This window comes from Chiloscyllium plagiosum, unplaced genomic scaffold, assembly GCF_037043375.1.
Source record: "Chiloscyllium plagiosum isolate Xiang-an unplaced genomic scaffold, Cpla_swu_hap1 HiC_scaffold_6, whole genome shotgun sequence".
NCBI classification, from domain to species: Eukaryota; Metazoa; Chordata; class Chondrichthyes; order Orectolobiformes; family Hemiscylliidae; genus Chiloscyllium; species Chiloscyllium plagiosum.
Window position 1 is genome coordinate 96,471,388 of NW_028270144.1, and position 14,797 is coordinate 96,486,184.

General features: G+C 40.1%; 1 protein-coding gene across 1 annotated transcript in view; it reads left to right on the top strand.

Annotated features, from left to right (window-relative positions):
* The first annotated feature begins 729 nt into the window (after positions 1–729).
* Positions 730–14,797, top strand: part of rfc3 (replication factor C (activator 1) 3) — a 34,129-nt gene continuing 20,061 nt past the window's right edge. The window contains exons 1-4 of the mRNA XM_043692068.2: positions 730–880; positions 6,468–6,605; positions 8,939–9,006; positions 13,100–13,197. Coding sequence (XP_043548003.1) covers positions 794–880; positions 6,468–6,605; positions 8,939–9,006; positions 13,100–13,197 — 391 coding nt within the window. The 5' untranslated portion in view covers positions 730–793. The remainder of the gene's footprint in view (positions 881–6,467; positions 6,606–8,938; positions 9,007–13,099; positions 13,198–14,797) is intronic.

Below are 14,797 nucleotides of genomic sequence, written 5' to 3' on the forward strand. Positions count from 1 at the left end.
GCTCCAACAAGCCATGAGGTTCACATTCTTAAAAACATCATTATTCTTCGATTTGTACCCTTATCACAAAGTCTGCAACAAATGTCTTCAGAGTCTCTAAAGTTGTTGTTTTTCTCACCCTGTAGTCTTATCAGTCAAAGACTTATTCTTCTCTGTCTGTGCTAGCAGTCTTATCAGTCAAGGACTCATCCTTCCCTGCTGTGTTAATGGCTTCATCAATCAAGAGCCTGCTTGTTTTTACTATCGCTCACAAATTGTCAGCATTCTGCACAATTTAAACTATTCTACTTTTGAGTATATAAAATGGTTGTTAGAAAAGAAACAAAAGTTTTGTCTTTTATTATAGATCAGTCTGTGGTCCAGGCACATCTTAAAGTTTAAACCAAAATTACCTCTCACACATTGGCATTTGGTTGAGACATATGTCACTTATCAACATTTCCACCTCCTTATTACAAATGAATATGACAAACTGCCTAGTTTTGTGTCAGAGGTAAAAAGGCATAAGGATAGAAATGTACTGTGCTCTTTTGAGTTCTGAATGAAGCAGCAATGTGCAAAACCAAAAGGTAGATGTTGTGAGTTTCCAAGTAAGTACTGTACAAAGAAAGCAAGATGTCAGAAATGTATCCGGCTCTCATGCAGAAGTTGGATGGCTGTCATCAGTCACGTGCACACCGTACTGCGGCTGCGCGTGGCCGGAAGGCTGTTTGAGGAGAAGCGCGCGAGCGCGCGGTGGCGGTTTGTGAGCGCGGGAAGCGGGTGGCGGGTTACCGATTACCGACTACCGACAATGAGTCTGTGGGTGGACAAATACCGGCCAACGGCTCTCAGCAAACTGGACTACCATAAGGAGCAGGCCAGTCAGCTCCGTAACCTGGTGAGTGATAGCGCTCTGTCTTCTCCGTTCCAGTGTTGATCATAACATAGAGTGTAAGGCCGGAGGTGTACGGCATTGTATTTATTCTGCAGTTTATGATCAAGTGGCGAATTTTATCCCCGTCAGCATTGCTGCTGCAAAGAAGGAAGCCGATTGCTGTGCCGTAATGATAGTTTTCTGCTGATATTGCCTTCATCTTTCCGTTCTTCTTGCTGTATTTGATAATGTTTTTAAACTGAGGATGTCTAATCTCTGGGTAGAATTGTATTGTTTCCAGTTGTGCTGAGTCTCTTCCCTCATTTAGCCTTACGTGGGATGTGGGCATTATTGGCAGGTCCAGTATTTGCTCATTCTTAATGGTCCTTGAAATTTAGATTCTTAGACCATTTTGGAGAGCGGTGAAGTCAACCACCTTCAACCAAATTCAGAGATATTGAAGATATTTTCTAACTAACCTATTCAAAGGTGTTATAATACACTTCTGAAGCAAGTGCAACTTGAACCCAGTTCACCTGGCTCAGAGGTAGGAATGCTACCATTGCACTATTACTGAAATTTAAATGCTGTCAACCAGTGAAGCCCAAACCATCTGAATGGTTTTTGATAAATGTATAGGTTTGCTGACCTATCTACAGGGGCAGCTTGCAGGAAATTAAATCCGTGCAAAATGAAAGCATGTGGTTTGGAGAACTTTTCACTGGACTTCTGAAAGCATTTTGTAGTATTGTTTAGTATGTTGTAGTATTGAAAACATGGCAGTCAATGTATACACAGTAAACTCACAGTCAAGCATTTAATTGTGACCAGCTAACTGGTTTTCATGATGTTGATTTTGGGATAAATATTCTCCAGAAAATTTGGTATAACTGTCTTGTTCTTTGAAATAGTACCATCTTTCCAAGTGGGCAGATTGTAGCATTGATTTAATATTTAATCTGAAAGATGGCACTTCTGCAATGAAAAAATCTCTGTACTACACTTCATGCATCATATTAGCATAGACCATTGGTAAACTTTGTGTTTCTTGTTCATCAATAACACTCAGACCAGTGATACTTGGAGCATGTGGAAGTGCATTCAGGCCATTACCAACCAACGGAACAGCATCACTTGCTTGTGCTGATGACACGTCCCTCCCGGATGAGTTGAACAACTTCTATGCACGGTTTGAGGCATAAAATGACATGGCAGTGAGGAAGATACTCCACCCCCCCCCCCCCACCAGTGACCAAGTGCTGTGCTTAGCATGATTGACATGAAGAAAACCCTATGCAAAGTCAACCCACGTAAGGCTGCTGGAGCAAATAACATCTTTGACAGAGTGCTCAGTGCTGGCGGATGTTCTCACTAACATCTTTGACATCTCCCTGAGCCACACCACAGTTCTAATGTGCTTCAAGGCTTCTACCATCGTCCCCGTGCTGAAGACGTCTTCAGTGTCCTGCCTCAATGACTACCGCCCTGTTCTGCTAACACTCATCATCATGAAGTGCTTAGAGCTGCTTGTAATGAGGCATTTTAAGACTCTGCTGCCCTCCTCACTGGACACCCTGCAGTTTGCATATCGTCCCAACTGCTCAACAGATGATGCCATTTCCACCATCCTCCATCTGGCCCTCATCCACGTGGACAAGAAGGGCATCTACATCAGATTACTGTTCATAGACTTCAGTCCTGCATTCAACACAATCACTCCTCAGCATCTGATTGAAAAGCTGAGTCTGCCCTGCCTGAATACCTCCCTCTGTAAGTGGATCCTGGAATTCCTGACTGCGAGACCTCAGTCAATCAGGATTGGGAACAGCTTCACCATCACCATCACACTGAGCATGAGGGACCCTCAGGACTGTGTGCTTAGTCCACTGCTGTTCACCCTGCTGACATGACTCTGCAGTGGTGCACTGCTCGAATCATCATATCGTTAAGTTTGCTGATGACTCCACTGTAGTGGGTCTCATTAGCAGGAATGATGAGTCAGCATACAGAGAGGAGGTGCAGTGGCTAACAGACCGGTGCAGAACCAACAATCAGTCTCTGAACATGGACAGAACTAAAGAGATTGTTGACTTGAGGAGGCCACGGAGCGACCATTCTCTGGACATTGACTGCTCTCCTATGGAGATCGTGAAAAGCAGCAGATTTCTTGGCGTCCACCAGGCGAAGAATCTCACCTGGTCCCTCAACACATGCTCCATAGCCAAGAAAGCCTAAACGTCTCTACTTTCTGTGTAAGTTGAGGAAAGCCCATCTCCCACCTCCCCCCAATCCTCACCTCTTTTTACAGAGGGTTCTTTGAGAGTACCCTGAGCGGCTGCATCACTGCCTGGTTCGTGAATTGCACCGCCTCAGATTGTAAGACCTTACAATGGATACTGAGGACAGCTGAGAAGATCATCGGGGTCTCTCTTCCCTCCATTATGGACATTTACACTACACACTGCATCCGCAAGGCTAACATCATTGTGGATGATCCCACATATTCCTCATTCAAACTCTTCTCCCTCCTGTTGTCTGGCAGAAGATACCGGAGCATTTGTTCTCTCACGGCCAGACGGGCAATAGTTTCTTCCCCCAAGCCATCAGGCTCCTTAACGCTCTATAATCACACTCTCTTCCATCTGCAATTCTTTGCACGACTTTATGAATTGCTGCTAAAACAATAGTTTATTAATGATCATTCATTATTACCCTAACATGTCCACCACTGTGCCTTTTTGTCTTGTCAGGATTACTGTGCTGTCTTGTGTGTTTTGCACTTATGTACTTTATGCTGCCCTATGTATGACTACTCTCGTGTAATTTGCGTTGTCCATGCAGCATCTTTGGTCCAGGAGGAACGCTGTCTCATTTGTACTATGTCAGTTGTATATAGTAGAAATGACAAAGCTACTCTTAATGTCTGCCTCCTGAGTTACAAATGTAGGGCAAATTTATATATCAAGTTACTTTTCAGTTTGGAACAGAATAAATAAATTACATCATATAGACAAGTTAATGGGAATAATTTTGCCGCCAGTAGACATGGTTGTAAGGAGATCAAAGCCGGAAACTGAATACAGTATTTATGTGACTTCAAAGTGACAGGTAGGGAAGCAATGGTATAGCGTTGTGTGGTATAAATGCAATAGCAAAAAATAATATTGGATCAGAAGACATAGAATCCATATATGTGGAGGAACGGAAATCTTAAAAAAAAATACTCTTAGGAAAACCAGCGGGCCCCCTAAGAGAACCTAGGTGGTGGGATAGAGAATATTTCCGGTAATAATAAGGACATTTAACAAAGTCAGTATATCATCATGGGTGACTTAATATTGACATAAAATGGGATAGTCAGATTGACAGGTATCCATGAACAAACATTCAGTGTGTTTGGGACAGATGCCAAGAACAGTTTATTTTAGATCTGGTTATGTGTAATGAGGCAAGCTTCCCTGGCACATTTTTCTCTTGTGAAACGGTGATTGTATTTATTTACTCTCCTTATTTTGCCCCTTGAATCTTTTTAGTAAGTTTGGAATGCTATTCATGTCTTTTACTGTGAAGATTGACTTTTACAAGTATTTATTCAACTCCTTTGCTATTTCTTGGTTTCCCATTGTTATTTGCCCAGGCTCACTTTTGAAGGGGAGAAAGTGAGGTCTGCAGATGCTGGAGATCAGTGCTGGAAATGTGTTGCTGGAAAAGCGCAGCAGGTCAGGCAGCATCCAGGGAACAGGAGAATCGACGTTTCGGGCATTCCTGAAGAAGGGCTTATGCCCGAAACGTCGATTCTCCTGTTCCCTGGATGCTGCCTGACCTGCTGCGCTTTTCCAGCAACACATTTCCAGCTCACTTTTGAAGGGGCCTCTTTTCACTTTGACTTCGCTCTTTTAATGTAGTTGGAGATGCTCTTGATGTTCAGCTTGACATCACTTGCAAGTTTTCCCTCAAAGTTTATTTTCCTTGTCTTTATTGTGCTTTGGTCAATTTTTATTGGTTTTTAAACTTGCCCAATCCTCTTGCTTACCACAATAGGTCTGAGGACTAGTTCATGAAATGCATCCAAGATGGAACAAATATGTGGAGTCACCTAAGCAATAGGCTGTTTTAGACAAGATAATATGCAATGAGACAGGTATTTGGAAATTTTATACTGAAGGATGCTTTGGGGAGCTGTGGTGAAACGGTTAAAAATTATGTCCCAATACATGTGTGAATCTAACCGGAATGGAGGTGTTGCTTAGTCCCGTGTGAATCTTATTACACACCTCCCCGTGTGAATCTTCTTATCTGTATGTAAATCAGCTGGAAAAGTCTCCAGTTCGGCGAGTCTGCTCCGGGGTTGCGTTTAACCGCCGAGCGTGGGTTGTTGGCAACCGCTCTACGAGAACTGACGGCTCCCAGTTCCGGTAACATGTAGAGTGAGTATAAGCCAGACCCGTTGTAAGTATGAGACCTGGTTGTGGCGACGCTGCGGGGAATAAAATGCTCATATTCTAGCAGACTCGCCTCTTGGTCGTTTGTTCTGTGTCAGACTACTCTCCTACGAACCTGACCTTGAGAATTTTTTAAAACAGGAGCAGTGATCAAAATAGTATAGAATTTCATATTAAGTTTTCGTGATGTGGTTAAGTGCAAAACAAGATTTTTCTTTTCCTTTTGAAACAGTTAAATGGATTGCTTGAAAGCTCAACAATTAACTGCATTTACCATCTGCACAATACTTTCCTTCCTTAAATGATATTCTTTTACAGTTTGCTGACCATTATACCTACAGGTACATAATCCTTTATCCAAAACACTCAGGAACACCTCATTTTTGGAATTCAGAATTTTTCAAATTTTGGAATAAATGATAGTTTGACTGTGAAATTTTTAAAAAATCTTACCGAACAGCAGACTCACTGTGAGTACTACAGGCCCTGAGACAGAATTTAGGCACTGCAAGTGCTGGGCCATGCCCACCCACATCGCTTCTGAGTGACATGCATTAAGTGGGTGTGGAGTTGGGTTAACTGTTTGCACGCCAAACAAACTTGTTAATGAGAAAAAAACTTTATCAAAACAACCTTCAGATTTTGGGGCTTTTCGGATTTTGGGATTTCGGATAAAGGCTTGTCTACCTGTAATTGGGTGTAATTTTCAAGTTTGTGAAATCAAAAAAATGGTGCCTAGTGTATTTCATGATCTAAGGGCCTCCTAAAATGTTCTATTTCCATACAAGTACTTTCAAAATATGGTCAAAACAGAAGTGCAGCAGAACTGAGAGTGACTTCTATGAATATTTCAAAAAATATGCATTTAAAGCAGTTTTATGAGAAGGGCGAATGGATGGGTGTAAAAGTAACGGATCAAGGATGATGTGATGAATTGCTGCTTTCTGTGCTGTAAACCTGATTTTTTTAATATATTCCTTAACAATATACATTACTGTCATTGGAAAATAAATCTTTGTTTGGCTCTTTGGACTTAATTCTACATGAGTTAGCCACTACTCTTATTCTAAGCAGCGATTTTCAAATAATGATCAAAATAGTATCATCTCACTGTATTTATCAAGCAAATTTCAGTGGCTATTTAGTGATCTTTGTTTTGTTTCCACCAGGTTCAATGTGGTGATTTCCCTCACTTGCTGGTATATGGACCTTCAGGCTCAGGGAAGAAGACTAGGATAATGTGTTTACTTCGGGAGCTTTATGGTGCAGGAATAGAGAAGCTAAGGATTGAGCACCAAACAATTACAGTAAGGAATTGGATTGTGTGTATGAATGTAATTATCAGCAAATTGCAGCTATTTTGAATCAATATAATTTTCATCTGGAATTTAGGTATGTTTGTGGAATAACCTATATGCTTTTTTTACATATTCAGTGTTTTTGTTTTCACAGTGCAGTTTGAGCAAAGTAACTGAAAATTCTGTTTTTGCAAGTGCCATAGGAACAGTTATTTATGGAAGATTTGCTAAATGACTTCTGTTCTTATTAGCATCATCAATTTGGAATACTGTACATTGTCATCTAGTCATCTCTACAAATCAGTATGATTCTAAAGCAGAATCTACTGGTCAACCAACATGGTGCTTGTTCCCAAAATTAGTGTGTAGTATATTTAATTGTTTTAAATGCTGCAAATTTGTGATCCTGCATATTGCCTTCAATGATCCCAACCAGCAGATTTCCCAATCCCTATGAGGGATTCAGGGTTCACAACTGTCTGAACACTAACTCCTCCCTTCAAATGTGTGCGAACTGGATAGGATCGGAGTGGGAATATGAATATGTTTTCTACCTGTGATCTAATTGTGCTGCCGGTGATTTTTAGGCTAACTGCTGATTTCTGTATTCTTGAATTCCATGCTTTTGTCTTGTGCCTCCCTCTATAAAATGAAGGGTACTGCGTAGCTTGTTGAATGTTTCCTCAAATTACTGTGCCACAATCTACTTATGCCCTGTAAAGATCATGTCTTATTTTACAGTATTTTCAATTGTGGTCTAAAATGAACAGTTGTGAGAAGACTGGGATCCACTTTGTTTCCTGTCACCAGATCCAAATTTTGAATTTAGAGGAAGTTATGGAATGCATCTTATTGATTTTTTTTAAAATGCTCTTTGGAAGAAGTAATGATTACATTACACTGCAATCAGTTGTTGTAGTATATACTAGACTAATGGTTATGTTACAGTGCTATTAATTCAGGCCTCTGAGTTTAATGATTTAGGGCATGAATTCAGATCCCGCCAGGGCAGCTAGGAGATTTTAATTTCAGGTAGTCGTCGTCTTCAAAATTGATTTCAAAGGTCAGTATTCATGAACTTAAGTGACATTGTAATTTGGAGTGGACCATTTAACCCCTTTAACCTTGTACCACCATTCAATAAAATCGAAGCTGAATTGATTGTAGCTTTGACGTTTTTGCTGCCCCTTAAGGCAACTGCATGATTGTTATTTAAAAAGCTAATCTACTGTCCTTACCTGGTCTCATTTTATGTTTGGCTTTAGACCTATAACAGCGTGGTGTATTATTAACTTGCCTCTGAAATGGCTAAGCAAGCCACCCAGTTGACTCAGATTGTAAATAAACTTTCACAAAGCCAGATGGACCACTTGGTATCAGGCTAGGCATCAGCAAGTTATAAGATCAATGCAGCCCTGTCAACCTCTCACATTTGTCCTAACTAATGTCTGGAAATGTGTATAAAAATTGGGAGTGCTCTCCCACAGATGAGCCATGGTCTGGGCTGAGCTTTGAAAAAAATTAAACGCTTCTGAAAAGGCATGAAATGTAACATGCGATGATTATCAGTGACCGAGGTTTTACTACATCTCTCTTTACATTCCCTGGTGACAAAAGAGTCTGAAGCGGCCGTGATAGGAACCCCTAGTCCAGAAAGCAGTGGTGAGAGACGTAGAACCAGATGCTGCCTTGGTGTTTGTATTAATGTAGGTACAGTGGCGTTGAGGTCACGAGGCATAGTTTGGGAATAGCTGCCCAATGGGGCTCTTTTACTACTAGGTTGGGACCATAAATAACTCTTCCCTCCTTGGTTCCTCAACATACTATCACAAAACTAACTTTAGTGCGTCCATGTACTTCTCACTGCCTCTGCAAATTTGGGTTTCCCATCCTGTATGAAGATTAAAGCCCCTCATTGATCACTGTATTTGACTATATATGTGCATCTACTTACTGATTTGTGTAGCCAACAATTCTAGCTCCTACCTAGTGTAGATGGCCTGTAAGCAACTTCTATCAATATTCTCTGCCCCTTGCTGTTTCTAATTTTTTTTGCCCAAACTAATTCTGCCTCTGAATTTTCTGAACTGGGATCCTTTCTCTCTCCTTAGTCTTATCAATTTTTTTTAAATCAAGGACATCCATTGTCTGTCTTTTTGCCAATCTCATCAAACTGTATCCTTTCACATACTACAAAGGTTCAAGAAGGTGGCTCACTGAATTTTCAAGTTCAGGATGGACAAAGGTTGTTCCTATAAACTAATGGTCGAACTCTGACAAATCAAACTGGCATGAAGTATTCATATTGTAAATTCTGACTACTTTATTGTGCATCCTTGCAGACACCATCCAAAAAGAAGCTGGAAATAAGCACAATAGCAAGCAACTATCATCTTGAAGTTAATGCAAGGTAGGTGCTTAAAATATTGAAAATTTTATTCAGTTATCTGCAATTGTAAGAGTCTTAATCTAAAAATGGTGAGGTCTGTCTGGCAAGTTGAAAATGCTTTTGTTGTTGGCATTTGAAATTTGTGTTTGCTATGCACTCTGACCATTTGATGCCAATTTTCCATTAATCTTGATGTGTGTCAATTTCTGAGGATTGAAACAAGATGAAAGCCTTTGTACTTCACTAATACTTACAATTCACTCTATGGAAGCATTGGGTGTACCAGTTTCTAGATATCTTGTGTGTAAATGATGATACTGGAGTGTTTATTATGTCATAGCCTAGTTTGCTGCAGCATCCATTGGAATTTAGGCTTTGAGGTTGTGCTTTGGTGAAATGTTATAATAATGATGAACAGAAACAACTGTGTGTCCTGCTCCATTTCTTAAGAACCATATGTCCAGTTGTACTTATTTCCTCTGTCAAATATCTTTGTCCCTATGAATCACTTTTACGTAAATATAAATGTATGAAAGTTGTGTGTTGATTCCATAGAATCATATAGCAAGGAAACAGACCCTTTCGTTCAACCCATCCATGCCACCAGACATCCTAATCTGACCTAGTCCCATTTGTCAGCATTTGGGCCCATATCCCTCTAAACTCTTCCTACTCCAATATCTATGTCTTTTAAATGTTGTAATTGTATCAGTCTCCACCACTTTCTCTGGCAGCTCATTCAATACATGCAACACTCTCTGCTTGAAAAAGATACCCCGCAGGTCCTTTTCAAAATCTTTCTTTTTCCTCTCGCCTTAAATCTATGCCCTTTAGTTTTGGAATTATGCACCTGCAACCCTAGATCTCTTTGTTTGGCAACACTCCCCAGGACCCTACCATTTAAGTGTATAAGTCCTGCCCTAATTTGCCTTACTAAAATTCAACACTTCTATTTATCTAAATTAAACTCCATCTGTCACTCCTTGGCCCATCAGCCCACATGATCATGGTCCCATTGTACCCTGTGATAATCTTCACTGTCCACTACACCACTTATCTTGGTGTCATCTGCAAATATACTAACTATGACTCTGATATTCACATCTAAATCATTTACATAAATGAGGAAAAACAGTAGACCAGCACTAATCCTTGTGGCATACAGTTGGTCACAGGCATCCAGTCCAAAAAGCAACTCTATACCATCAACCTCTACCTCCTACCTTCAAGCCAATTTTATATCCAATTGGCTAGCTCCCCCTGGATCCCATGTGCTCTAACCTTACTACCATGCAGAACCTTGTGAATGTTTTACTGAAGTCCATATAAACAAGTTTACCACTCTGCCATTATCAATCTTCTGTGTCACCCCTTCAAAAAAAACTAAATTTAGTGAGACATGACTTCCCATGCACGAAGCCATCTTTACTATCCCTAATCAGTCCTTGCCATTCCAAATGCATGTAAATTCTGTCCCTCTGGATTCCCTCCCAACAACTTGTCCACCACTGATGTTGGGCTTATTGGTCTATAGTTCTTGGCTTTTCAAAACAGCCTTTCTTAAATAATGGCACCGCATTAGTCAACCTCCACTCTTATAGCAGCTCACACATAGGTATCAATAATGCAAATTTCTCAGAAAGGGGCCCAGCAATCGCTTCCCTAGCTTCCCACAAAGTTCTGGGAAACACCTGATCAGGTCTCAGGAATTTATATATCTATATGCATTTTAAGACATCCAGCACCTCCTATTCTGTAATATGGACACTTTTCAAGATATCACTACTTATTTCCTCAATTATTCTAGCTTTCATGTCCTTCTCTACAGTAAACACTGCAAAATACTCGTTTAGTATCTCTCATCTCCTGTGGTTCCACATATAGATGGCCATGTTAACCTCTAAGGAGCCCTATTCTCCCCCTAGTTATTCTTGTGCCTTTACTGTACTTATAAAATCTCTCCTTTTGGATTCTCCTTTGTTCTATTTGCCAAAGCTTTCTCATGTCCCATGTTTGTCCTCCTGATTTCCTTTTAAAGTTCACTCTTACTGCTCGTGTACTTCTCAAGAGGTTCACTCGATCCCAGTTGTCTATACCTGACCTATGCTTCCAGTTTTTATTTGACCAGAGCTCAGTTGCTCTAGTCATCCAGAATTACTACTCCTACTAGCCTTGCCCTTCACACTAACAGGTAAATGTCTTCTTTTGATTGGTAACTTTTTTTATTGAGTGTATTTGACTCTTGTTTCCAGCAAATGTAAATGAACCATGTTATCAACTCAACTGATCATGTTAAATTGTTTGTGTATTTGTTAGTGCATTCAGGATAGTTCAGCACTCTCTCAGAATGGCATATAACAATAGGCATTTTGTCTTGAACTTCAGAAGTCTATATAGTCAATTTAATATTCCTCAAGTTGTTCATGTTTGACCTATTCATTTAACTCGCAAAATGCCAACAAATATTGGCATGCTTGGATGTGATTCCATGATTGGGCTGCACTTGCTGAGTGCAGTAATAGCTACACTAAAATCAATTGAAGTCTCAACGTGGATCATATACATTCATAGTACCTGTTCAATATGACAAAGGAATATGCTCAAGGCTTACATAGCTTTTTTTTAAAATTATTCAGAAAAATGAGAAACTTGTAGTTCCATTGCTTTCTGTGTAGGGCCTTGGCTGGAGTTGTCTTTCTAACCAAACTATGCCTTGAATTGTGTACTTGAATTTGCCATTTTTGGGTTTGTCCTGAAGAGCGCAAGATGAAAAGTTTCTGAAACATGCCTCTCTCTTCAGTAGCTTTCAGAACTAACTGATCTAGTCTTGCATGATACCCCTTGAGCTAGCAAAAAGGCCATTTCTGGTATCCCGTTTGAATTCAAACATAGATCCCAGAAAAGTGAGAATTTGAACTCCTTCCCAATTGCTTTGCTTTTTCTCTGCACAGAGACACACATGATGACCAACATTTCTAGATACTTTCTTATCAGCTTGTTAAGAGATATTATCATACTTGTTTGATTATATCGAATGCATATTGGCTTGATACTGTTCTAGTATGCATTTTCAGTTGGACTTTTCAACCAAACATGTGCATGGCTCTCAAAGGAACCTCAGTATGTTTTACTCTGCTTCTAAGGAAATTGTTAGGTTCTTTTCCTGAGGTTTCACACACCAGATGCAATTCGCGCACACCAACTTCTGCAAACAGTTTAAAGTTAATTAAAGCTTATACAAGCTAAGTCAACCCCCCCCCACTTTCACATGCATGCGAAGGTGAGTCAAAGTGAGGAACTGAACAAAGAATATACCCCCTTTTATACAGGTTAGTTGGTCATGCTGACAGATACTCTGGCCACTCCCCCATAGTCACATGCCACTCAAGACAATCCCCAGTCACTTCCTCAGAGTCACATATTACCCCAGGTACAATGGTACGATGAAATCATCCTCAAGAAATAATGCAAATGTAAATATCCTAATCCTGCAGAATCGTTATGCAGCTAATTTCCTGACTCAGTGACTCCCCAAGGCAATGCGGGTGCAACATACCTAGCTTCAGGGGGTGGCTAGAAAGCATTTCTGAACGGAAGATATTGAACGATAGTTTAATTTGATAATATGGAGAGTACGAGCAAATGACTGTTTAATTGGACTATCATTTGCATTCTTGCATGAATGTTGTCCCCACCCACTTCCAAAATGTTCACTCAGCGCAGTTTAACTCTTTAATATCACATTAGTGTCCAGAGAGAGAGAGAGAGAGTCCCATTTAATCTTTTAACATTACAAAATGAATCTTATTTAGTGGAACCAGATTCAAATCCTGATCTGTGCTGATGCTCCGACTACAATTTGCAGCAAAATTCCTGGACTTGGGAAGAGGAAGAATCAGCTGGAGTTTCTGATTCTATTTATGGGCAGAATTGTTTGGTTATATATCGTTTTCCCCTGATTAAATAGCTTACCAATGACATCAATCTGAGCTTGTAGGAATAAAGTTTGTGTTGAATATTGGATATCACCAAGTTTGTTTCATCTTGTGCATCCTTCAGCTGTCATACTTCTAGCTTAAACAGATCAGAATCCCAAATTATTTTTCTGTTACAGTGATGCTGGGACCAGTGACCGTGTAGTTATTCAAGAACTGATTAAAACAATAGCACAATCTCAACAGCTTGAGACAAGTACTCAAAGAGACTTCAAAGGTAAGAGGCTGTACAATTTAAATCTAATCATTTAAGGATTTCACTAATTTACGTTTTGTGCATATTGCACATAACACAAAAGACCCAAATCTACCAAACAATCTCAGGTGAGGCAAAGGTCAAAATTTAAGTACGATTGCTAAGCATGAATTAATGGATAAACCAATAATTCAATATAAATTGCTCATTAAATAGCAAATTCGAAGATTCACAAATATGTCAGACAGTCCACTCAGCACATACAACAGCAGTTTCAGCTTTTGATCTTCTTTGGGTGGAATTCCAGCTCCTTCCCTTTAATGTGGTGGTCACCAATTCTCACCAAACAACAATTTTCCCTTCAATCCAAGTCTTGTGTATAGACTTGAGCAAAATGATACACCTCAGCAAAACCTCTTCAGCCCTGCTCTTGATTTGTTTTGATGGTGACCTTTAGTCTAGCACTCCTTGAGAACCTTGTACATTGCATTCCTGATCTAGGTCAATCAGTTTTTTTTTATAATTTCTGAAACCGTGCAGCAATCTTCTTTTTCCCTCTTCCCACTCTCGGATCCAGTTTTTGTATTTCCTTTTTCTTTACAATCTTCTTCCTCATATGAACCATGGCTTGAAAACTAGCCAAAGTCATATGGGGCTGTTTAGTGAACCTTTTTGAGATTGAATCCAACTGGGAGCCTGGCTTCTGGTCACCACTTTCGCCTGAATTCACACCTAGCCAAATAGCCATTTATTCTGGGGAAACATCATTATTGTCAGCAGATGGCAGGACAAAGACTGATACAGATGTGTCTTGATTGATTGATTGATTTTTTTTTCAACCCTTTAGACCACTACTATCCTAAGTTGAATCATTTCTGGCAGCTCAGCCCATTGATCTTGCCGTGCCTTATTAATTAGATTGTGGTTGATCACTAACCTCTTTGCCCAATTCCTGAGCCACCTCCAAACCCTTGATAACATTTGTCTACTTGAACATGCTTGGTAATTGTACTTGCACATTTCCTGGGGTAGAGCTTTCCAAAGGTCACCACCCTCTGAAGGAATTCCTCTTCACAGATTTCAATAGCTTACCCTAATCATGAGATCATGTCACATGGTTCTAGACTCGCCAATCATGGAAACAGCTGTGTCCACCTTAACATGCTGTGTATGAATTTTTAGTCCAAACCAGCTGCCATCTTGATGTTTGAAGGTCTAGAAAAGTCAAATCCTGTGTCCTTGTTTACCACACTTGTGTGAAAATAGATTTTCTACTCAGCCAAAAGGAAATTATAATTGAAAATAGCAAGAATATTATGGTTGACCTAACCTGTCCAGATTTATTACAGCATAATGTTTCCAACAGTCTGCACAGGTAAAAGAGCTGCCTAACTAATGTATATTGCCCCTGTAAAAAACAAAGAGTGGAGATAAATGGTTGTTTTTCTGGTTGGCTAGTGGTGTGCCTCTGACCAGTGTTGGGACCATCATTGTTTACAATTTTCACCAATGATTTGGAGTTAGTGACTAAATGTAGTGTGTCAAAATTTGAAGATGGCACAAAGGTGAGTGGTACAGCAAAATGTGCAGAGGACAAACAGTCTGCAGAGGGATACAGATA